The sequence below is a fragment of the Oryzias latipes genome, chromosome 20 (assembly GCF_053564925.1).
Source record: "Oryzias latipes strain Hd-rR chromosome 20, Olatipes_Hd-rR_3.1".
NCBI classification, from domain to species: domain Eukaryota; kingdom Metazoa; phylum Chordata; class Actinopteri; order Beloniformes; family Adrianichthyidae; genus Oryzias; species Oryzias latipes.
In genome coordinates, this window is record NC_136256.1 from 28340736 (window position 1) to 28363205 (window position 22470).

Below are 22470 nucleotides of genomic sequence, written 5' to 3' on the forward strand. Positions count from 1 at the left end.
TCCTGTCCAGCTGGTGGCTGTGAGGATGAGACGCTCCTGCGATCACATTAGAATCTGGATCTGCGTCTCCGTCCTAACGTGAAGCTCTCTCTGCCTCCAGAACTACTGCGTTCGAGGCCTGGAGCTGTTCGCCTCCTACCTGTTCCAGGACATCCTCGAGCTGTACGACTGGAACCTGAAAGGTACCGGATCCGGAGGAGGGGGGAGCCATTCCCACCAATGTTTGGGACAATATTGACTCATTTAGACATGCAGGGACAGGGATCTGGTTCCTGGGCTCTCCTCCAGGAGCTTTTCAAGCAGTTCATCGTCTGAGTGAAGCATTCTGTCAGACGGTGCTTTTAAATAATAAGTTAATGGGCAGAATAGATTGGTGGCAATTAAAAGGATTCAGCTTTAGTTTTTTAACGACCCAGAAAGCTCCTCATAGAGCTGGAAAGGCCCAAAAATGACCGTTCAAGTGTTTTAAGGGCTGAACTTTGATTTAAAGAAAAGTTTATGAACCCCAGGTCCAGAAAAACCTTTGATGACAGCCACAAGGTGGCGTCGTTATCGCTAATGTTAGGCTGAGGGTGTGAGAGTGGGTCTTTGAGAATTAAAGACCGAATCGGACTCATGAGCTGCTTGAAGTCAGAGGAAGTCCAACAATTGTTCTGATTTGACACGACTGATGATTGAACCAACAGAAGAAGCTTCTGCTGACTGATGCTTCTGCATCACAGTTTGAACTGTTCACAGTCACAGCTAATGACAGAAAACCAGCTGTTACTTTGACAAAATGTTCCAATGCAGAAAACCCTCCTCAAGATAAAATAAAATAAAACTTGTTTTAAAAAGTTGAAAGGGAAATGCTGTGTCAGGTAAATACTGATGCAGCTGTTTATTCTGGAAATCAAAGCTTGGTGAGTAAATATAAAGAAAACAGACCAAAAAGTATTAACTACTGGCGACATTCATGGAGCATTCATGTTGGGATTTCTGGATGAGGGAGGTGTCACGTTTGCTGCTTGTCGAGCAGCTCTGCTGAGTGAGAAAAGCTGCAGAATTTTGTTTCTTTGAAACCAAAAGTCTTTTCCTTTCAGCTCCGGACAGCGAAGGCGAGGCCTCAGGATGCCAGCAGTTCCACTTCATGCCCCGTTTCGTCAGATTCTTACCTGGTAGGATTCTGACTGCTGCGCACGTCTAGCTCGTGTGATTTCTTATCCAACATGAAGGAAGAATCTGCAGCAGGTCTTGTTAAATCTTTTCTGAGTACGTTTCCTGAGACGCTGTTGGTCTTCTGTGCACATGGGGGCGCTGTTGCGCCATGCCGCTGCGCTGCTGTTTGCCGGGGCTGCCATGCCACCTGCCTACCGTCTTCTATCAAAAAACAATTCCCCCCCTTAGCTATTCCAGTTTCTGCAGCCGCAGACTCTTACTCCTTTACAGAAGTTCCAGCGCTCCTGATGTGATCCGTGCAAAGCAGGAGAATTAAGGGGAGCGGGGGGCGGGCTTACCAGAGCCGGTGCAGTAGTGTCATTGCGAGGCTGTGTTTTTCAGCTCTCTATCAAGCTCCCTCTCAGTCGGCAGCACTTCTCCTTATTTCTGCTTGAACACTCTGTCCCACGTGACCCTCGTCGCCAAACTTTCCCTGCCTGCTTGATGGTTTCAGACGGCGGGAAGGAGGTGCTGTCCATGCACCAGGTGCTGCTGTACCTGCTCTGCAGCAGCAAGGCCCTGGTTCCCGAGGAGGAGATCGCCGACATGCTGCAGTGGGAGCAGCTGGACTGGCAGAAGTACGCAGAGGAGTGCAAAGGCATGATCGTCACCAACCCGGGCATGGTAAGGCCCCCCCCGTTCTCTGCTGTTTGAGCCCTGAACAGCCGCTGCCCCAAAGCTGTCATCGCACGTCTCAAAACACACACGCCTATACTTTAAGAACAGTTGGACCCTTCCGTTTTAAAAAGCTCTTATTGTGGTAGTGTCTTACACTTCCTGGACGTAAATTTCAATAAACCGCTGAAGGATTTCCAGCTTCCTCCTGATTTAGAAAATCCTCTTCATGTTGGTGAAGCTTTTAGGTCTTTTTTAGCTCCTCCATGCTGAGATTGAGGCATCTGATGTTCAAAGCAGCACAGTGGAGTCTGTTTTTAAATAAAAAATCTAGAAAGTGACATTTAGCATTTCTATAACAAGAGTTGAGTCCGCTTCCTGTCTGCTCTGAACCTGCTGCTGCTTCACATTTCTTAGGTTGTCCTTTAAAGTCCCACTCTGATCATCTTCTGATCGATTTTTCAAAGCGTTCCCAGTAGGCCTGCACAATAAATTTATCGTTATTGCGGTACCAAGCTGGGCAACATGCACATCGCATGTGCTAAAACTGTCAACTTAAAGTATTTAACGAATCAAATAAATCGCTTTATGCGTTGGACCAATCGGATGCAGCCATTTTATGTTAGATGTTGGCCTCCTATGTAGACGAGGTTATGTTGACTCTTATTTAAATTAATCTGTTGCAGTGAAATGAACTTGATGTTTTTGATTGTTTTGCTATTTGTTTATAGTTATATCGTCATCGCCATATTGATCACTAATATCACGTTTTCCTCATATTGTGCAGCCCTACTTCGCAGTGGTCTTTTAATGATGATTACGCCTTTTAAGCCAAAAAAAAACTTGTTTTCTAGGACCTAGTTTCTGCAAACCGCAGGAGTTCATTAGAAATTCACCTCTGAGTTGTGGGTGGGACGTTAGCATCTGGTTACATGCTCTCCTGCTAGCTTACAGCCCCTGGATGAATCAGAAGGGGGCGGAGCAGGGAGCTTGTGGCCCCGCCCATTGGATTTTCTACGTCACAAGTACGATTTTTTTGTCTGCTTCTGATTCACAACGACAAAAAATATATAGAAATGCAGTATTGAGCTTAATTTTCTTCACATTTGTCTTCTGTCATCAGAAAAATGTCATAAAAACGTTATAAACAGCATAAACAGACAGGTGTGGGAGGAAGCTGCTGCCATTCTTTCCACGGCTCAGAGCATCAGGCTGAATCTCACTTCACATGTCCAGAGCTCAAAGAAACGTGATGATTTCACACACAGTGACAGGATCCACATGTCAGCCTCCAAATGTCATCAACCTCCAATCAGTCATGGTGCATCAACACCAATGTAAAGACGCAGTGGAGCCTAAACGGCCGATTCACCTGCATCGCTGTCCAAGCAGTCGGAGCCAGATCTGAGGCCGACCTTTGGCTCTTGCATCAGCGTTTGTAAGCAGGCTGTGGTGATGAGCAGCGCGGCTATTATCAAGGTGAGCCGAGCCATCTGCCGCGCTGACCCCGCCCCCCCTTCTGATGGAGCAAAGCGCGCGACAGGGGTCGGCTGAGGAAGCGTTTCCTGTCAATCCCTCCACGATAAGAGCGGCAGGCGTTCGCTCACTTCACTTTATCATTGTTGAGCTGCTGCTACCAGCAGCATGTCGTCTCATTAGATTCCTGTGACAGATGACTCTGGTGGCGTGGATTATTCGTATCACACGCGGCCAACAGCTGGCTGAAGGGTGGCGGGCTCGTGGCCTCAGACGTTTATGCTGCGGCACGATTCCACTCCGTCCAGACTAATTTCTGTCTGTTCCCTCAGAAACCCAGCTCCGTGCGCATCGACCAGCTGGACAGGGAGCAGTTCAACCCGGACGTCATCACCTTCCCCATCATCGTCCACTTCGGGATCCGACCGGCTCAGCTCAGCTACGCCGGAGACCCTCAGTAAGAACACAAGCACGCCGCTCTGCTCTGCTGGGGGCACTAGCTGCAGGGTAGGGGCGGGGCTCCTCTGCAGCAGGGGGCGCTGTGGTTCAGATGTCCTGAGCAGTGACGGCGTGGTCGCGTGCACCAATCACAAGTGTCTGCGCTGTACTTTGAAAGCTGTGAATGTTTTTCGCTGCAGTTGCAAACGGGTCAATCATCAGGAAATCCATTTAGGCAGAACAATTTTAGCCGCGTGTCCTCTGAGCGCCTTCCTCCCCGTGTGCCCTGCCGCGGTGTCAAACTTCTCAGAGCGCCAGACAAACGACAAATTTATGGACGGACTGGGACATCATTAGCTGATGCAGAAAGGAGTAATAAGAGAGCGCTGGAGAGGATTTCCCAGCAGTGCTAATGATGCGTGTAGCGAGGGCAGCGCTCGCCGTTGATTGCAGCGGCAGCGATGCCACAGGGAGGGGGAGCCGCGGGCTTCAGCACCACAGCTCCTCCAGCTGGATCAGAACCACTGAGGCAGGAACGAGGCGCCTCCGAGGTCAGCGACGTGACCGACGGCGGCGGGACGGACCGATGGAAGAGACACATGGGAGGGGGAACCACATGACATGAACAGTCTCCTCGTGACATCTGAAAGTCCGGCTCCATCCAGGATTTTTAGACCTAAAAGTTCCCGTCATAGAATCATAGATTCCCATCAAAAGTGTGACTCACTAGAACCAAAAGATTACAGCCTTACTTCAGCAGAGTGGAAGACACAATGGCTTTTTGTGAATAAGAGACACAATGAGGAAAAGCTGAGCTTGTTTTGGGGCTTAGCTTCTGTGATCTGGATCATGGTTGGTGTGAGCACAGACACCTGAAGCGGGATTTTTCAGGGCTTTTCCTGTCGCTCTGTCTTATTATTTATCATTCAGTGCAGTTCTCTCAATATCAGCTTTAATGTCTGTGTTTTTGTCACATGACTAAAATGTAGAGAACAGACCTGAAATTCAGAAACGATCATCCTCGTGTTCCTGTGAGAAATCAGGTGGAGGAGCTCTGATGCTCGGCGATTCGGATAAAGAAACACTCAGAAATGCAGCTCGAATTTTTATTTTCTTATAAATGTCTTCCATCATCAGAAAAACGCCTTTTTGATCGGTGTGGGTCTTTAAAAATACTGATTCGTTCTGTTGAAAAACACAGCAGGGAAAACACAAATGACTTCTTTTTACAGCTAAAGTAAATATCTTTGTTATTATGTATTCCATGAAAACGTCCGCCTCTGTAATTTATGTGTGGATGAATAAAAAGCAGTTTAGTGTAAAATGTTGGAAAGTGCAGAAGAGGAGAGGAGAGGAGAGGAGCTCCACCAGTCTGGATCAGGTGCCTCACCTGAACCACTAACTCACACTACACCTCAGTCAAAAGACACAACTGACATGACAAGACAATGTGAAGGATTTAAAGTCAAAACATTTTGTTGTACTTTCAAAAGAAAAAAAGGGTTTGGTTTGCGGTTTCCTCTGCTTCTGGGGACCATGACCTCTGACCTTCACAGGAGCAGAGGTCATGTCAGAATGTGGAAATAACCAAACGGAGACGAACCTCACCTCAGTCACAAATGTGTTGTGATCCCTCGTTTGTCTGATTGTTTCAAAAGAGAAATCCTTTTAGCTTTAAAAAACGTGTCTTAGTGACCAGAATGTTTTTCTTAAAATAGGAATTCTTGGGAAGACCAGGTTTTCACCCCATTAGCAGATTTGTTATTTCTTATTTACCCCTTGTTCTATCCTATGACCCCAACCTTCCATTGACGTGTTCTCCCTACCATGACAAAGGTGGATAAAGGTGGAAAGATTTCATGTAATCCATGGACACCAGTGAAGATCACAAATCATTGAAGAAAAAAGGTTCAGAGCTCTGTCTAGTGGGTCTAGATGACCCAACTCCCAATGTCAAAGTGCCTAGGATAGCACAAGGGTCACAGAAAATCTGCCATTGGGGTGAACATATTTGAAATGTTGAATTAAATGTAGAGTTTTAGTTGAAAGAGTTTTATCTTTGGGTCCTATGGTTATTTTTTTTTGCTGTCTTTTGGCAGAACACAAGTCAGTGTCACAAGTCTGTTGCTGTTTGGACTTTCTGTTGACCAGCTGAGTTTATGGTCTTTGTGCAACAAAACCTTTTCAGCAGATCTCACCTGTACATCCTGTTTACCCGACCTCTCTGAAGCTGAACATGGAACTAATGAAAGATGCTGCCAAGATGGATTCACTGTAAAAACACAGAGGATGATAGAGGAGGTCAGGCCTCAGTGGACTCAGTTCAGGTCAGAGTTCATGATCCAACAGTCAGAAACACGGATCCATGGGAGAGTTCAAGGAGAAAGACACAGAGGAACATCTGGATGATCCACCAAACTTGGCTGGACACGCCTGAATCGGGTAATCAGGGCGTGGATATCTGGACCTGTTGTGACTGAGGCTTTAGATCACCATCTGATCTGATTCGGCGTCGGTTGGAGGTCAGGACTGGGAAAGTCCTTCTAGCGGCAGCAGGTGGCGGCAAGGATGGAAAGGGTGGAGACGGGGAAGAGAAATGAAGAGCCAGCATACGCTAATGACAGCATGAGCCAGAGAGGCCAGAGCTCCGCCCCCAGAGCCCACGGCGGATCTGTGGAAAGGTCACTGGAGTGGGCTGGGAGCTGGGGAGGGGGGCGTCCTCTCTTCCTGTCTGTGTCTCTCTGTCACTCAGGCGGCTTCAGAGCGGAGGTGGTGGGGGGGCCGATAATCGGGGCGTAAAGCCGTCTCATTCCCTCGTCTCAGTCTCTAATGAAGTCCCCGCCATTAAAGCTCCATAATTCTTCCATTCCATGAATCGGTCCCTCTCTGTCCTTTTCCTTTCCTGTCCTTCCTCATCACTCTCTCCTTCCTTCTTCCTTCCCCTCGAGCCCCTCCACCTTTCCTCTCCAATCATAATTGAATAACTCTGGGTGAATGAGGAGAAAGTCTGCAGAATGGGAGCAGAACGGTCACGCTCGGCATTTACGGCATCAATCAGGAGGTCTGATTGAAAAGGGAGAGTGGGGGGCCAGTGCGGGGGCTACATGTCACCTTGCCGATAACTCTCTGCCTCTTTTCAGGTGCAAATGAGCGCAAAGACAATGAGGCCTTACAGAAAATGAGCATGAGGGGTTGTAACAGAGCTCCTTTAATGTTTCACGGCTTTGAGGATCTGCAGACTCCGCCGGCGTGACGCCCGCTCTCCACTGTCCACAGGTACCAGAAGCTGTGGAAGAGTTATGTGAAACTGCGCCACCTGCTGGCAAACAGCCCAAAGGTCAAGAAGCTGGACAAGCAGAAGCTGTCACAAAGAGAGGTGGGTCGCAGCCAAACAAGCATCCTCTCCCGGGCCGGCGGCAGGGGGCGGCCGGCAGCTTCCTCCTGGAAGCCTTGGGTCGGCGTGTCCGTGCCCTGCAGAAGCCACAGATTAACAGGCTTTAATTTAAAAAAGCAGAGCCGGGGCCATGGCAGTTACTCCTGCTGTGCGCTACAGTTCACCCGCTGCTGGTAGTCGGTTACTGTCAAAACACACACAGCAGAAGAGATCTGAGGTCTCTGTGAAAACATCAGCCTTTCACACTTTAGTCACACTTTGGACTCAAAATGCAACCATTTATTGAATGGTTAGAGTGTAAACCTGCCGCTTTAGTTTGAAATGGAGAGGTTAACTAAAACTACAGTTTTTTTAACGCATTAGTTTGGCTTCATGCCTGTTCAGGGGGAGAGCTTCATGCAAGACAATCTAATTTAAATCTTACGGCGTCTTTGTCTAATTTAACAAAAAACATAACACTTTATTTAAACTTTTGTGGCCATTAACTCACTTAATGTAGCTTTTAAATATTTACAAAGATTGAATTATAACATTTTTTACTATAAAGAGCAGTTTCAACGTTTACTTTTGACAGCAGCATATACAAGGTCCTTTCAAAATAAGATCCTCCTGCCTCAGCAGATTTGAAAATACAATAAATATTTATGGCCAATTCTACTATTATTGCTTTGCTCCAACTTCACTCTTATTACTATAAAATGACAACAAGGATGTAGAACACAAAAATAAATGTAAATATTCTTTAAAGTCCTGCTCCGATCATCTTTGTTTGGCACAATTATGATGATCCCAAGGAGTTCCTTAGAAATCCACCTCTGAGTTGTGGGCGGGACTGTTCAATCCAGTCACCCATAACTGAGAGCTCTCTGTTTACATGCTCTCCCACTAGCTTACAGCCAATCCCAGCCTAAAATTAGCGGTGCAATAAAAATGGTGAGTAACATTGGAGCTGTCCATCCGTCCACTTTAGATCCAGATTCCAGCTCAGACCAGGAAAACACAGAAGTTCATGGATCTATTTGTCTGCAGGCGGATGATCAGAATGGAGTGGAGCAGGAAGCTTTTCGCCCCGCTTAGCAGATTTTCCTCGACCTCAAATAAGGTCTTTTTCCAACTGCGTACTCAGAAAAGCAGTTTTAAGCTTAACTTTCTTTACACAAGAACATGTTAAAAATGCCAAAAACACCATTTTCATCCAAGTGGATCTTTAAATCCCGTTTAGCCTTTTGCATGTCACATCAACCACAATTGTGTTAAATCGTTTTTTCTTCTAAACTTTCAGATTTTGTTACACTTTTGTTGATATTTGGTTTTAGAAATGTGTCCATAAACTCCTCTCTTTGTGGATGTGGAAGGACGGCCACTGGTTCTCACCTACATTTACATTTATTCACCTAAAGATCTCAAACATTGGCTGACCTGAGCCTTCATCTCGCCTTGTTTTCCTGTCATCTTTGAAACAAGAGCAGTCGTCCTTTTATACATATTTGACTGAACTTCCAGCTGGAGGTGAAACATCACTAACGGCTCTGTGGCGTTGGGTGAAGGTCAGACCTCCAAGTGGAGAACTGATGAAAAAGGTCAAAGTGACTGAAGTGATGACCTTGTAGCCATCAGGAATCCCAGATTAGCAGTGCTGTGAGTTTGTTTATGAGGTGCTGGACCTTCTCCTCAGTAGACATAACCCCATCACCACCACAGACTGAGCTGCAGACACGGCCTCTTCCTGGATTGCTTGATTCACTCCCAGCAATAATGAACAAGACTTCAGAGCTCAATTACTTCGTTTCCCAGGTTGCTCCGCAAAGCTCTCCAGCTAACCGGCTCTGACAATCTCTCTGTCAGCCCGCTCCACAGCAATTAGTGAAGCCAAACACAGTGGCAGATTCCACCAGAAGCATTATCCCTGTGGTTGTCTGCCCACCACAGTGGGAACATGGCTTCTTTACCCAACTGAGGACACACTGGAGACCAAGTGTGAAGCGTCTGTCCCGTCTCCAAGGGGAGGGGCTCCTCCTCACCTGACTTCATTCCATGTGAAAATGTGAAGCTCTTTTGTTTTCCTTTAAGGATTGTCTTACGTTGAAGCAGAAAAAACTAAATCTTTTTCAGTCTCTTTCTCCTCACATCCAGACTTTTCTGTATCATTCGTACATATTTAGTTTAATATGTGAAAATTTCACTGTTTTAGCTGCTCTTATGGTTTTTCATTCAGCTAATTTGTGTTGTTTCTTCTGTTTTTAGCACTTTTCCCGTTCAAAGTTAGCAGTTTGGGCAGCTTTACTGCTCTCAGGTGGAGATGTTCTGCAGAATCTAGTCTACTAGATGTTGATCAAGTCTCCTATGGTGGTTGCTTGCATTCCTTTATTTACTGTTGGTTACAGTTCTCACTACAGTAAATAGTTTTAGTTCAGATGACCGTCTCACATCAGAGATCTTGTCCAGGGCTCCACCGAACGAGCGCATTATCAACGCGTCATTTTGTTTAACAGGGGAAACATTTTGTACTTGCATTTGAATCTTGAAAGTAAGAGGACCGAAGTAAAACCCCTGAATACACAGCAGTTCACGTTCTTGTCTCAATGTTGAAAGGTTAGAAATAGATTGGGATCTTGCACCGGCTAAAAATAAATCATCTTGGTTTAAAATGTGATCCTCACTATGCGTTTTTGTTTGTTCGTGTTCATTAATGCAAATTAATTTCAAAACCTCAACTCCTCAAACTATAAAATATTTTTTTTTGAGCTTTTAGAGATTTATTGACAACACTAAAAAAATAATTATACTATAGTTTTCGATCAGTCCTTAAGAGGCCAAGAATAAATAATTGATACTTTATTTGTCCCACAACGAGGAAATTCTTCTCCGCGTTTGACGGTGAGCTGCAGCTGAACTGCCCTCAGGAGGCAGTAGCGTTGAGGGTCAAGGATCCCCACTGTGTGATGTTAATTGCTCGCCATTGATATGGTGATTGCCGCCAGTACCATTGTTTATTGCCCTCAGGGAATTGAACCCTGGATTCCTGCGTGGTAGCCTTTCACCTTACCAACCGAGCTACCCAGCCGCCCATAATGTGAGAATGTGAGACTAACCACTTTGTCACAATGAAGGCAGAAATCCAGATTGTCATCTCAAGAACTTCACTTCTGGGTGCAGTGGATGTAGTAAAGTGGGCGGGACCCAAACCTTCTGATTTGCACTGGTTGAAAACAGCAGAACCTGACTGTCGGGGTTGTTTCAGGCTCCAGTGAATCAATGATTGTCTTGCTGCTCGTTTGGCAGGAAGCTCTTCAGAAGATCCGTCAGAAGAACACCATGCGGCGCGAGGTGACGGTGGAGCTCAGCAGCCAGGGCTTCTGGAAAACCGGCATCCGCTCCGACGTCTGCCAGGTAACCGCGCCCACCTGCACATGAGCACACTCAGGTTCAGGAATAACCACAGAGATATCACCCAATCGCATTGGCTTTAAAGCTGAGAATCATTTCGCCGTGATAGCAAGCTGATCTCTGGAGACGAGCTGTTGTGTTCTTGAAGGACTAAAATGTTGGAGTGGTGTCTTCAGGACTGAGGGACGTCCAGGTGTCTGATGGGAAATGACAGTTGGAGCATTCAGAGTCCTTTTACTAGTTTTTCTGAATGTAGAGACGCAACCCCAGCCTTAAATACGAGCATGTCATTCATCTGACGGCGTCGGGGTGGAGGAAAGCATCTTCTCTGAGACTCAAACTGTCCGTCCTCCAGAAGACGTCTGAACAAACATCCAAGTTCAAGACGCCATTAAAAACTGAAGGTCTCTACGTCTCTATTGACATCAAACTAGAAGCCTTCTGCCTTTGGGCAAAACTCTGAACAATGAACCAGCATCTCTGTGAAGACCTTAGCTGAACATTATTTTGTCTGCAGTGTTTTTATATTCATCTGTAGCAATCAAGACCAGGGGCCTCATTTATAAAACTTTGCGTAGGATTTGCGTCAGAAGGGGTGTACGGATGAAACATAGGACGTGCGTACGCACAGAAATATTCGGATTTATAAAACCGTGCGCACGCACATCTTACGCATCTTTCCCTTAATAAATCACAACTGCAGGTTCATGCTGGACGTGTTGTTCACCTCCAAAGAACAGATTCATTCGGCTCCAAATCCATCAAAAAACTTCAGATCCAGATTCAGATCAGACATGACCTTATTTTTTCTTTTTTCCCATAAATCCTGTTGATTTTGAAGCCGAATCTCTGCTACAAGCAGAAAATACAAAACTGGCTCCATTATCTTTCCATCCTCACACTCAGCCTCTGTGCTGCACTGCGACTGTCAAAAGTTTCCTCTGATATCTGCTCGCTGCTTCACATCTCCATTCAAGTGTCAGAGTCTGTATGGGGGGAGTGGACCCCCGCAGAGCTGCAGCACTTACCCGTTCATCAGGCAAACACTCAGACCGACACTTTTATTTACATGCCAGCTGTGTCGTGCAGAAACACCATCTGATTCAGTTTTTAGTTCTGATTCCATCTCCATTTCAGCGGAAGGAAAAGCAACGCTAACATCTCTGCAGCTTTGCAGCTCAGCCCCCAGGAGAGGTGGACCATCAGCACCTGCTGAGCGCGTTGAAGCCTGCACAGATGCAGATCTTCGTCATTGGAAAGACACAAACAAAGTCTTAGGCCTGTGACTCACAGGATAGTCAGTGTTGGTGCTGCTGAGGACTCTCTCCATGGTAGATGTTCTCCAGCTCAGGAACCTGCCCACGTTTGGAGTCGAACGACATGCCAGCCCTCTGACCGAAAAGGTTCAGCTAAGGAGAAACGAATCCATAATTGCTGTCCAGTTCAATTTCCCTGAGGCGGATTGCTTCAGGAATAATCTGGTTAGACACTGCATTTTGTGCCACAAAAGCAGGCGTTTCTCCTGCTCATGTTGAGGCTCTGAACCACAAAGGCTCAGTCGGGGATCAGCAGGCAGAGGTTGATGGTTAGATCTACAAGTCGGGGCTGTTGTTTTGTTTCTTTTTTAGGGTTTTCTTCTACATCAAGTTGTTAAAATATCACCTGAAGGGTTCATGTTCCCTCCTCTGCTGTAACACACTCAGGAGTATGAAGCCTTTTTGTGCATGTTTATGGGTAAATTGCCAGTGAATAAGGATTTGTCAGGGTTGAATAGATGTGACCATGAAATAAAGGCTTAAGTGACATAAACATAACTAAAATGCAGACATAGATTCAGATTCTTTGGGAAAAAAGCAGAGTTTTATAGCCGAGGCTTTTATTCTGGAGCTTTTCATCTTCAGAGGAACAGAACATTGGATCGGCTCTGATCCAACCCATGAATATTATCTGTTTCTGTGCTTCTAGTTGAGAGAAACTTAAATGGGAACAGACTATATTTGAAAAAGTGACCTTTGAATCAGACGTTTCTGACTCACCAGTTGACTTATTTATATATTCCCTGTGATCTGGATTTATTGGTTATTTATGCCAGCATCAGTTCAGCGTGTGTACTGGAATGGATTTCCATGTCTGGATGGGGGAAAGCTCGTCTTCAGAGGCAGCAGGCTGGTCTGCGTCGGTGCTGGGGGGCTCCCTGAAGGTGGACACAGGAGTTTCTTCTGGAGGAAGCTCATCTGGATGAACAAATGTGAAAAAAGAGCAAAGATCTCATTAAACTGTGTCTACCAGGCGCTTTAAAATAAAAAACACTTCAAACCTCTGCTGAGCCGCTGGAATACTAAACGTGTTCAACTTTCTCTCAAATTAGAGGTTTAGTTGTTGGAAATGGATGACTGTGTAGAATAGTCACACCACGTCACAAATGGTCAGTTTTTTGTGAAAAAATCAATAATAAAGTTCTAAAAATTGGTTGAATATTTATTTTATTTGTAAGTAACCGTGGTATAAGCGGCTTAATGGCCGAAGAGGTGTACATTAGCAGCATTAAGACATTTCACAGAAGCAACCGTCGGACAGTTTTTGGATAGAAGAACTCCTGTTTAACAGTAATGAGTTTAATCAAACCAGGAAAAATGGTGTCAAAGCAACATTCTGCTGCTGCCACCTGCTGTCAAATTACAGCTTTCCACCTTTGAAGTACTCCCACAAGCCCCGCCTTCTCCTGCAGACACGCGTCTGTCATGAGAGCATGCGCCGCAGACGGTGGCGCAGCACGGCCTTATTTCATTGGCTGCTTAACGAGGCAGGGGGGGCGTGTCACGGTGGCCTCGCCGATGGCGTGGCGGTTACTGCGAGTAGCCTCATGGCTCCGGGCGTCCCGGCAGCACTAAATACAGCGTGCGCGGCTCCTTCAGCTCTGGTGGGGGTTCATGTGTGTGCAGCAGCCTTTGCCCCCCCCCAACTTCATACACCTGCCATTGTTGGCGTACGTCTGCTCTCCCACTCTGGAGTTTTTCGGCTGCATCCTTTCGTGGGTCTGCGGGACGGCCCGGGTACGTTCAGAAGCGGAGCGCCAGGCCTCTCCTTTTTTCTGCAGAAGTGGTTTTTTGATGGTTTCATGTGTGTTGTGAATAAATGTTGTTTGTTTCTTTTTCTGCTTGTTGTCCTCAGCACGCCATGATGCTGCCCGTCCTGACCCACCACATCCGCTACCACCAGTGCCTGATGCACCTGGATGAGCTGATTGGCTACGTCTTCAAGGAGCGCTGCCTCCTGCAGGTAAGACGCTGCACCGCCTTCTGACCGCCATAGGTAATCCTTGCCCTCCATCTGGACAGCATGCTGTTGGGGTGGGGGCAGGGGGGGTTGAACAGGGGCTTGTTATGCGCAGACATCCAGGAAGGCACCATCTCCCTCATTACTGAACCCGGTCCACCTCTGTAGAGACGGTGCAGGTGGAAACCCAGGCTGAGGTGTTCTCCTGAGCTGCACACAAACAAAGGCCTACCTGTGCTGTGAGGGGCCGTCACTGTCGTCAGGACGACAGCTCTCCCGTGTCAGGTGTGCATCTTGGAGTGGGGGGCTCCCGGCGGCTGCCTCCAGCTGCATTGAAGAGCTGTCACCAGCTGATACATTAGAAATCAATGCCTTGTAGCATACATAGTTAAGAAGGGAAGGATGCATTACGATCGGCTTGAGGCCCCGCGAGTGTTTGTGTGCTTGACTTCTCGCCGCTGCGTGAGGATTTGCGCTTATTGATCGGTGATTGGTCTTTTTGTTGTCTGCCTAACGAGGACCTGTCAGTGCGGGCGCTGAAAGGAAACACGAGTCCGTCTGCGGCCTTTTCTCTCGCTTTATGCAAACCGCTAAAGGAAAACAGCCAGTCTGACAGCAGAGCGTCCGTCTGCGGCGCCGTCCACACAGGTGGGGACAAAACGACAAGGACTCCACCTTGGCTCCGGTTCCCTTTAACGCTGAACGTTTTCAGTCTGCTCATTAAACAGAGAATCTGCTGCTCGTCCATCGTTGCATTTCAGGCTCTGCGTGCCATGAATGAAATGGATTTTGCTCTTGTTATTCTTTAAATGAATCCTAAATGTTTTTAGAATCATTTCAGAAAGTTCAAAGCTCAGAGCTGATTCTGAAGAACAAACATCAGTCCTACGGTTCCGTCACTAAAGTAGTAACATCTGCGCGTCATTATTAGATGTAGGCCTGCACAATATACCGCAAATTTATTGTTATCGCAAGATCAAGCTGTGCAATATGCATATCGCAAAACACAGCAAAATATGCAATAAATGGTTACCTTAAATGCGCTAAAACAATCTTATCTTATCGGATAGAGCCTTTAGCGTTGTTGACCAATCAGATGGAGCCCTTTTATGTTAGATGTTCCCTCCTATGTCAACGAGGGTCATTTGGAGTACAATTCTTAAACTGTTGCAATAAAATGCATGGACCCACACCTGAGGGTGCATGCATCTCGACTAGCCAGGAAACGCCTCGGGGTTCCCCGGCAGAACTGGAGGACGTTTCCGTGGAGATGGAGGTCTTTTACTTCTGTCAAAGTGCCTTCGTCCTCAGACCTCGTCTCTTGTTAACTCTGCCCTCCAATAAGACATTTATCCCGCTGATGGTGAAGACCAGAAGCTTCAACACAAACCCTTCATTAGTTCTTCTGCAGTGACCTGGCAAGGGGAACGGCGGCGGTGGTGGGGGGTGTAAACGTTCAGGAGTTTGATGAGCGGACGGGCTGGGCTCAGTGCTGCAGACTCTGAGTCTTCTGCTGTGAAACGGTGTCCTGTCTTTTAGGGGTAATGAGCTGTTCCCCCATTAAGAGAAGACACTTTACTTCCTCTCTTCCTCTAGGAGATGAAGGCTGCTGGGGGGGGGGGTGTCTGTAAAGAATTCATCCAGGTTTCTGGCATCCTCTCTCTGATGTTTAATAAAGTTTCTCCGGGGAAAGCGCGTTCTGGTATATACGTTCTATAGTGCAGCAGCTTCTGCTCGTCTGTGTTCATCCTGCTGCAGAGGAGGACGGACGGATTCTGGCAGCTGACAGAAAACCAGAGGGACCCCCCCCTTATGGCCTTATGCTGGCTGCAGTGGAGCCATTGCTCTTTGAAGCTCTTCTCCCTGTTAAACATTTAGCATGTGAAGCTCAGGAGGGGGGGGGGGTGTTGGGTTGTAGCCACCTCCTGAATCCAGCCGGCCCCCGCTGCCTCCTTCCAGGCTTTGACCCACGCTGACTGAGGGGCTCTCAATAATTTACCTGAGCAAGGCTGCCCCCCCAGCTCTGAAACCAGGCTTTTGTTTGTGTCGGTGTAGCTTTTAGAGCTGATGTGAGCTGCTGGACACCATCTCACAGTGTCTTTTATTTTGAAAAGGTACTTCCTCAGTGCCCATCCTTCCATGTTGTCTTCCTGAAGGTTACTGTTGCTTCTCTGGATCCTTCTGTCCACAATGTCGGAGCTCCGGAGGTGAATGAGATCGCACACACCTGGCTGACAGGTGTGTGCGATCTCACCTGCTCTGGAGGACTCTCTGTCTGGCTTTTTGATTCCGCCTCGTTCACACGTTTATCAGTAATGTGACTCTGAAGGTAGAAATAACATGTTAGCAGGTCATCCAGGGTGAGAAGGTCCTGCTCTCTGCTGAGCTCAGAACTCTGACGGATCAAATGCTCCAGAAGAGCCTCCGTCCTCTCACCTGCCCTTTTCTCAGGCGTTCCAGCTAAAACCCAAACGAGGTGAATGATGGCGCTGGAGTCGCTCCCTTCACTTCCTGCAGACATGCAGCTGTTTGTGTGGAGATGGTGTGAATTCTGTGTGATGTTCTCCAGCCTTTAAAAGAAAAAAGGAATATTCATTTTTGAAAAAGTTTCTGTTGTGTGAAGTTAAAAAAAAAAGTGTTTCATGAAGATCAGGGTAAAACAAAAACTGCACCTCTTTCTGATCATGTTTGAAGACGTAAAGCTTCAGGCTTTGCTGCTGTTTGGCTGTCCCTCAAGTAATGGTCAATGGGGGTGTTGGGTCAACAACAGGGGGGTGTAGGTCCGTCTATGGGGGCTTTTCACAGACCAAAAGTCATTCATTGCTTCTTTTGGAGACGAGCAGCAGAACGGTTTCCGTCTGTTGAAATTCAAATTAATTTTATTTATAAAGCACCTTTCATGTCAAACAGACCGCTCAAGGTGCTTTCCATTAAAAAAAAATAAGAATACAATAGAACCAATCCCTACACATGTAACAAAATAATTAAATAAGCCCTTCATAAAGGAGAACCATCAGATTCTCCTCCATGTTGGTTTTAGGCTCCACCCATTGATCACGTCATCAACACGTCATGGGCCAAACCCGAGTCCCTGTTGGGTTGATCCCACCTTACAGACGTCTGCAGCCCATCCACATGGTTGCTTATTTCAGCGCCTGGTTACCACGCGACAGGTTTCCAGAACATTCCCAAAGCCGTCTGCGCCAGCGGCAGAGGCGTATGCAGATACATGCAGATGAGCAGAATGAGTCGGTTCTTTTCCATGTTTTGAGTGGAAGAAACTCCAGGAGTTGTTTAGGAAAATGTGTAGAAGTTGCTCTTGATGTGGATTTGCTGAATTAGTACTATATCTTTTGTCTCCACCCTGGTGGACTCTACAAAAGCTGCATTTTGAAATGACAACGGTCTTTTGCCAGCAAAGACTGTCTCTCTTCACCTGAGAACCCGTGGCCTCCTCCGTCTTTTGGAGCCGGCCAGATCATTCTGCAGTGAATAACAGCAGGATCGAGTCGTTGCTCTGGAGAAGTCTGCAGCTGACTTGTGAGCGAGGATGTCTGCTGTCTGCGCAGCCAGAGGCGGCCATCCCTGAATCCGAGCAGGCGGGATGTTGTCGGGAACAGTTGTGCACGTTAATCCTGGAAAACGGCAACAGTGTTTGCAGAACAACCGCTTTTCATTTCATTCATCTCTGTGGTCACAGCAGTGCTTCTTCTAGTCGGACACAGTGGACCGACCTGTGTTTGCTTTATTCTCCTGTCAATGTTTTTATTTAAATGATGCTCATCCTCTAAAGGAAACTGAGAGAAAGCCTTGAGTTTGACATTTTAGTGTTGGAGGCTGCAGAGCTGCGTGACTCTGCTAATGTTTTACACGTGTATCTCGTTGGAGCTTGAAATTGATTTAAAGTCGGATAAACGGAGAGCGCTCTAAAAAATCATATTCACAGGAAAGTCAAGTTGGTTTTCATAACTCTGCTGTTGTAAAACTGATCAGATTCCTTCTCTGAGCTTCACAGACTTTGCAGTTACAGCAGGTTTTTTTTAATTCATGGTCACACAGTTTCCTGCAGAAACCTTTAGGTTCCTTTGCTGTGTTCTGTGGATCTCCGTCTGAAGACCACAGAGTTTCTGTCAGTCTAAAAACAGAAGCTGTGCAGGTTTTTAGACCATGTTTAGAGTGAATAATGTCTGATTGGTCACTTGTTTCAGGCCTGTTCCACACAGCTGCTATGCAGATTTAGCATGTGTTGCATGGATGAAAATTGGTCATGGGTGAATCTACTTGGAATAGTAATTTCAACATATGTGCGCGTATATAAAAGTTATACGTCAATGATTCAATCATGAAACGTCCGTTAGACACAAATTTGCATGTGCATCTCACAAAAATCACATACAATTGCGTAATAACTGCTTGTAAACTACGTTAAATACGCATAAACTCATTTTGAACAGCTCAAAACCAAATTCACGCAAAGACCTGGACATCTGCGCACGACGGCGATTGACGAACGCAAGAAACACTTAGAAATGACGGAGATCAGACATAGATCACAACAGACCAAAACGTGTGACGGCCTGAAGCTCTGCAGCTCTGGAAGTTTGTCCTGTTATGGATTTAGTTCTCACCGGTTTCCTGAGGAGCCTCAAAGTCTTTTAAAGTATAATATATATTAAAAAGTCTTACATTTTGGGTATCTCATTTCTCGTGAAAAATGTATTTTATGTTCCACAATTGTTTGATCCAATAATGTAAATAAAGAGCGGCAGAACCAACCGTTACACTGGATAATAATTAGCGGATGCCCACAGGCGGTTCAAAAACTAAAAATGACTGGCTGTTGAAAATAAGGTACTTTTATATTTTTGAACACATTAGAAAAGGTTAAAAATAAATGCAAATGTGCAGAGTGTGAATGATTTCATAGACATAACGGAACTAGAAAGAAGCTGCAGTGTCACTGCAGAAAAATGCACAGCTCCAGCTTCCACAGCAGAGGTTTCAGTGAGCTGCCGTCGACGCTGCAGTGGGTTTAGGGGAACTTTTAAAGGCCTGTAGGACATTTCCAGAGGATTATCATCCTGGGGATTGGGAAGTGAATCAAACTGTGGCGTAGAGAGCCATCAGAAAGTCTATCATCTGGTCAGGAGGCACTTCCTGCAGGGCTGTGCAGAGGCGTTTCCTATTTGGACCAAATGGAACAAACCTTTATCATCTCACTCGCTTGGTCGGATTACAGCAGGTTTTTTTTCTGTGTGAGCAGGAATACGTGTCTTTATTTAGCCTCTCCAGTTTATTAGACTTCTACTTCTTGCATGTAGACTCCCCCCATGCAGCTCCTCGTACCTGCAGAGGAAACTCTCCACAGAGTTTGACTTTGTCAGACGTTCCTGTGCTGCTATGAGGGAATCCCAGTGGTTGGAGAAAACATTTCTCAAAATGAGTTTTGGAAGCTGCCTCTGCTTTTCCCCACATTTAAAGAGGAAGAATGATTCGTCTTTTGTGCAGATTAGCGTGCATTTGTGCGTCCTGATCCTCCGCTGTGGTGGTACACTGACCTCCCTTTTGTTGTATTGGAGCTGTAGCTTTACTGCATTTACAGATTAGAGGGCTCGAGCTTTCTCCAGCATTCTGCCATCTGTGATGCAGATGTGATGGACGGAGCATTTAGAATCAACTCCTTTCACAGATTTGGCTACAGAGCAGCGGGATCGTTGGCTAAACTGACAAACACGGCCTTCAGTGGAGCTTTTACTTCGCTTTTATTCTTTTGCTCAAATTTGCGGCTCACTGTAAGCATCAGTGAACAGTAGAAGGACACCGTATTTCTTTCCTTCTGCATTAACGCTGACGCCTGCTGCACAGTCCCAGTGGTGGCGTCAAGTCTCAGAGCTGTCAGAAGAACGAAGTACAGCAGGTTTAGACTGTTCCTCACGCTCGCCTCAGAAACATCCAGGCTCCTGCGCCCCTGAACCAGCTGACCTGTCTGTTTCCAGCTCGCCATGACGCACCCCAGTCACCACCTCAACTTCGGCATGAATCCCGATCACGCCCGCAACTCTCTGTCCAACTGCGGTATTCGCCAGCCCAAATACGGGGACAGGAAGGCCCACCAGATGTACATGAGGAAGAAAGGTGCGCCCCCTTCAGTCTCCCTCTGCATCTGCCAGCCCCTCCCCGTCTGTCCGTCTCTAACCTCTCCACCTGTTTCTTTCAGGAATCAACACCCTGATTAACATCATGTCTCGCCTTGGGCAGGATGACCCCTCCCCATCCAGGTAGGTCCTATATCTGCTGCTAGCATCTTTGACCACGGGGGCAGTTCTTGTGATTATGACGCCCAGCAGGCCTGCTGATGAGAAAATGAAGTGTATCTGTGGAGGCAGGGAGAGCTCAGGGGAAGTAAAGGGAGCTGACAGTGAGCACAGCCATTGCTTATTATGGAGCGGGCGCTGAAGTGAAGCACAGATTAGGTGATCAGCCACACGTTTGTGTGTTCTTGTCGGTTTGCCTCTTTTCAAAAAGTGTCTCCCCGCTAGGATCAATCACAACGAAAGGCTGGAGTTCCTGGGCGACGCCGTGGTGGAGTTCCTCACCAGGTGAGAACGCATTTCAGCACCTTTTGACGGACGTCGGTGCTAATTGAAGCCGACCGTTGCACACGCCGCTCCCTCCTTTTCTGCGCCTTTCACGTGCTCTTCACGTTTCACCGTCTCTGCCTTTTTGCCTCATTCAAGCTGCTGACACCCCCACCCTATCTTCAGCAGCCTGAAACCCTCCATGACAACTCGCAATTAGCTGTCTTGACCTGCTGTCAGTGGTGTGGATTGTGTTATTGACTCCAGCTTGAGCGGGGGTCCTGCTCATACCTGAGCAAGGACCTCCTTCTATGAGGGATCCTAAGTTCAGCCCAGCACAATTCCACACAATTTTGTTAGGTTCTAGTACAACAAAACTGCTTTTTTAGGAAACATTGACTGACGAGAACTGAACCGAGTGACCCCTCCCCCCTGATGTTCCAAACAGGAAGTGGTTCCAAGAAGCCGAAATCCCATAGACTTCTAGATATGATTAAACATCTGTTACTCATTCTATTGGTGTGAAGAACCTTCCTGGTTCTGATGCCTCTTTTTAACCAGCCACTTACGCACGGACGCTCTTCCTGTCACAATCCTGTGCAGGAAAAGCAACTTAAAAATCATCCTATTTATTAAGTTTTTACTTACGGATGACATAAAAATAAAAAAGTAGTTAGCTAGTGTCTGAATTGTTTTGTAATCCAGGGCTCTGGGTCGATCTGGATTATTAAGTCCTGTAGGGGTTAGAAACTAGTGAGGGAAACCTGACTTTCAAACAGCAAAAGGTCAAAGGTCAAAGCAGGCCTGTCCTCAGGAAGCTGAACATGTTGACAGGAGCTTCGGTTACACCAAGCAGGACCTTTCCAGAACAGGGCCTCTTCAGAATGCTGTCACAAAGACAAAGCCTCCTTCCAATGAAATCAAATGACACGCTGTGGTTACCGAGACGCCAGACCCAAATGAAAATGGAACCGGCCCTCCGCGATCCCAGCTGTGAACCCACTGAAGCATTTCTGTCTGTTTCAGCGGAGGGAGACTGGATTATGAGGGCTGCTGAATCTGTCTCGTGTGGGATGACTGATTAAAATGATTTATTCAGAGCTGTCTTGACAGTTATCCTCGTTCCCGAACCTCTTGACGGCAGCCCGAGCATTCAGGTCAGTTTTATCTCCCAGAACCAAACAGACGTGTGGGTCGAACAGGGTCAGCCTCAGGCTGAGCAGGACTCTTGTCACCTGAACACAGCGGTAACAGGCTTTACAAAGGTGCAAAGGTTCAGCTGCTCAAGCAGAAGTCTGCTATGAAATGTTATGTTCCTCATCTTCTTGGTTAGAACGTCATCCAAATGTAAACATGGAACGAAAACATAAATTCAGAAGATTGGAACCAGATTAGCTCAATCTCTCTGAGAAAAGCCGAACGATGGTCTAACTTTTAAAGTCAAAAGTCGTGTTTGAGGAGAGATTCAGCACTGAGGAGAAGATCCGATCATGGTCTGTGAGTGGACGGGTTGAACCTTCGGCAGCTAAAGGCAAACTTCTGAGCATTTGTCCTGTCTGGAGTGGAGTGACTCATTCATCTTCATGGGAAACCTCACCTTTGATCATCTTCTAGCAACTTCTTCTTACAACTGAGGGGCCCTGCTGGTCACAACGAAGGTCTAGTCTGGGATTGAACCTGCCAAATAATCGACCCCCTGATCCTCATCCACCCACAGCATTAGAGCGTCGTTAGGACTTTTGTTTGGAGAGGTCTGTTAAGATTTGGCACCAGAAATGTCACTTTTCACCGTTTCTTCATGGCTTGAGAGAAACTTTGGAGAATAGAGACTGTCAGTCGGTGTCATCTGCTCTTTACTCATGCAAGACCCAGCTTGCAGAAAGGGGGGGATAAAGGGCGGGGCTACTCAGCTCAGCACCAACGGCCACGCCCATGTAGAGGAGATTTAGGAAACAGAGGCTACAGTTAAATATGAAATATGGCTTTTTGAGACATTTAGATTTGGGGATTTTGGTTAAAAATCATAAATAAAGCATGACTAGAAACGTTTTAATTAAAAACAAGTCGTATTCCCAATCGCACGGTCTGGTTGATACCAATGCTGGCTGG

At 46.7% G+C, this 22470-nt stretch overlaps 1 protein-coding gene and 1 long non-coding RNA gene across 10 annotated transcripts in view; one reads left to right on the forward strand and one right to left on the reverse strand.

The window, feature by feature from the left end:
• Nucleotides 1–22470, forward strand: part of drosha (drosha ribonuclease III) — a 99866-nt gene that overhangs the window by 23660 nt on the left and 53736 nt on the right. For all 9 annotated transcript variants that reach the window (XR_013652168.1, XM_078938599.1, XM_078938595.1 and 6 more), the window contains 10 exons: nt 101–182; nt 1083–1157; nt 1652–1821; nt 3621–3745; nt 7003–7102; nt 10403–10510; nt 13679–13786; nt 19780–19918; nt 20001–20061; nt 20323–20382. Coding sequence is in view for 8 of the 9 variants with exons in the window: in XM_078938599.1 (XP_078794725.1) it covers nt 101–182; nt 1083–1157; nt 1652–1821; nt 3621–3745; nt 7003–7102; nt 10403–10510; nt 13679–13786; nt 19780–19918; nt 20001–20061; nt 20323–20382 (1028 nt within the window). In the remaining variant the exon portion in view is untranslated. The remainder of the gene's footprint in view (nt 1–100; nt 183–1082; nt 1158–1651; nt 1822–3620; nt 3746–7002; nt 7103–10402; nt 10511–13678; nt 13787–19779; nt 19919–20000; nt 20062–20322; nt 20383–22470) is intronic.
• On the reverse strand, nt 12362–16972 carry LOC144988309 (uncharacterized). Its single transcript, XR_013652170.1, has 3 exons — nt 16456–16972; nt 16220–16353; nt 12362–12741 (listed from the first exon to the last, which is right to left on the reverse strand). It is a non-coding gene; the product is annotated as an uncharacterized LOC144988309 (long non-coding RNA).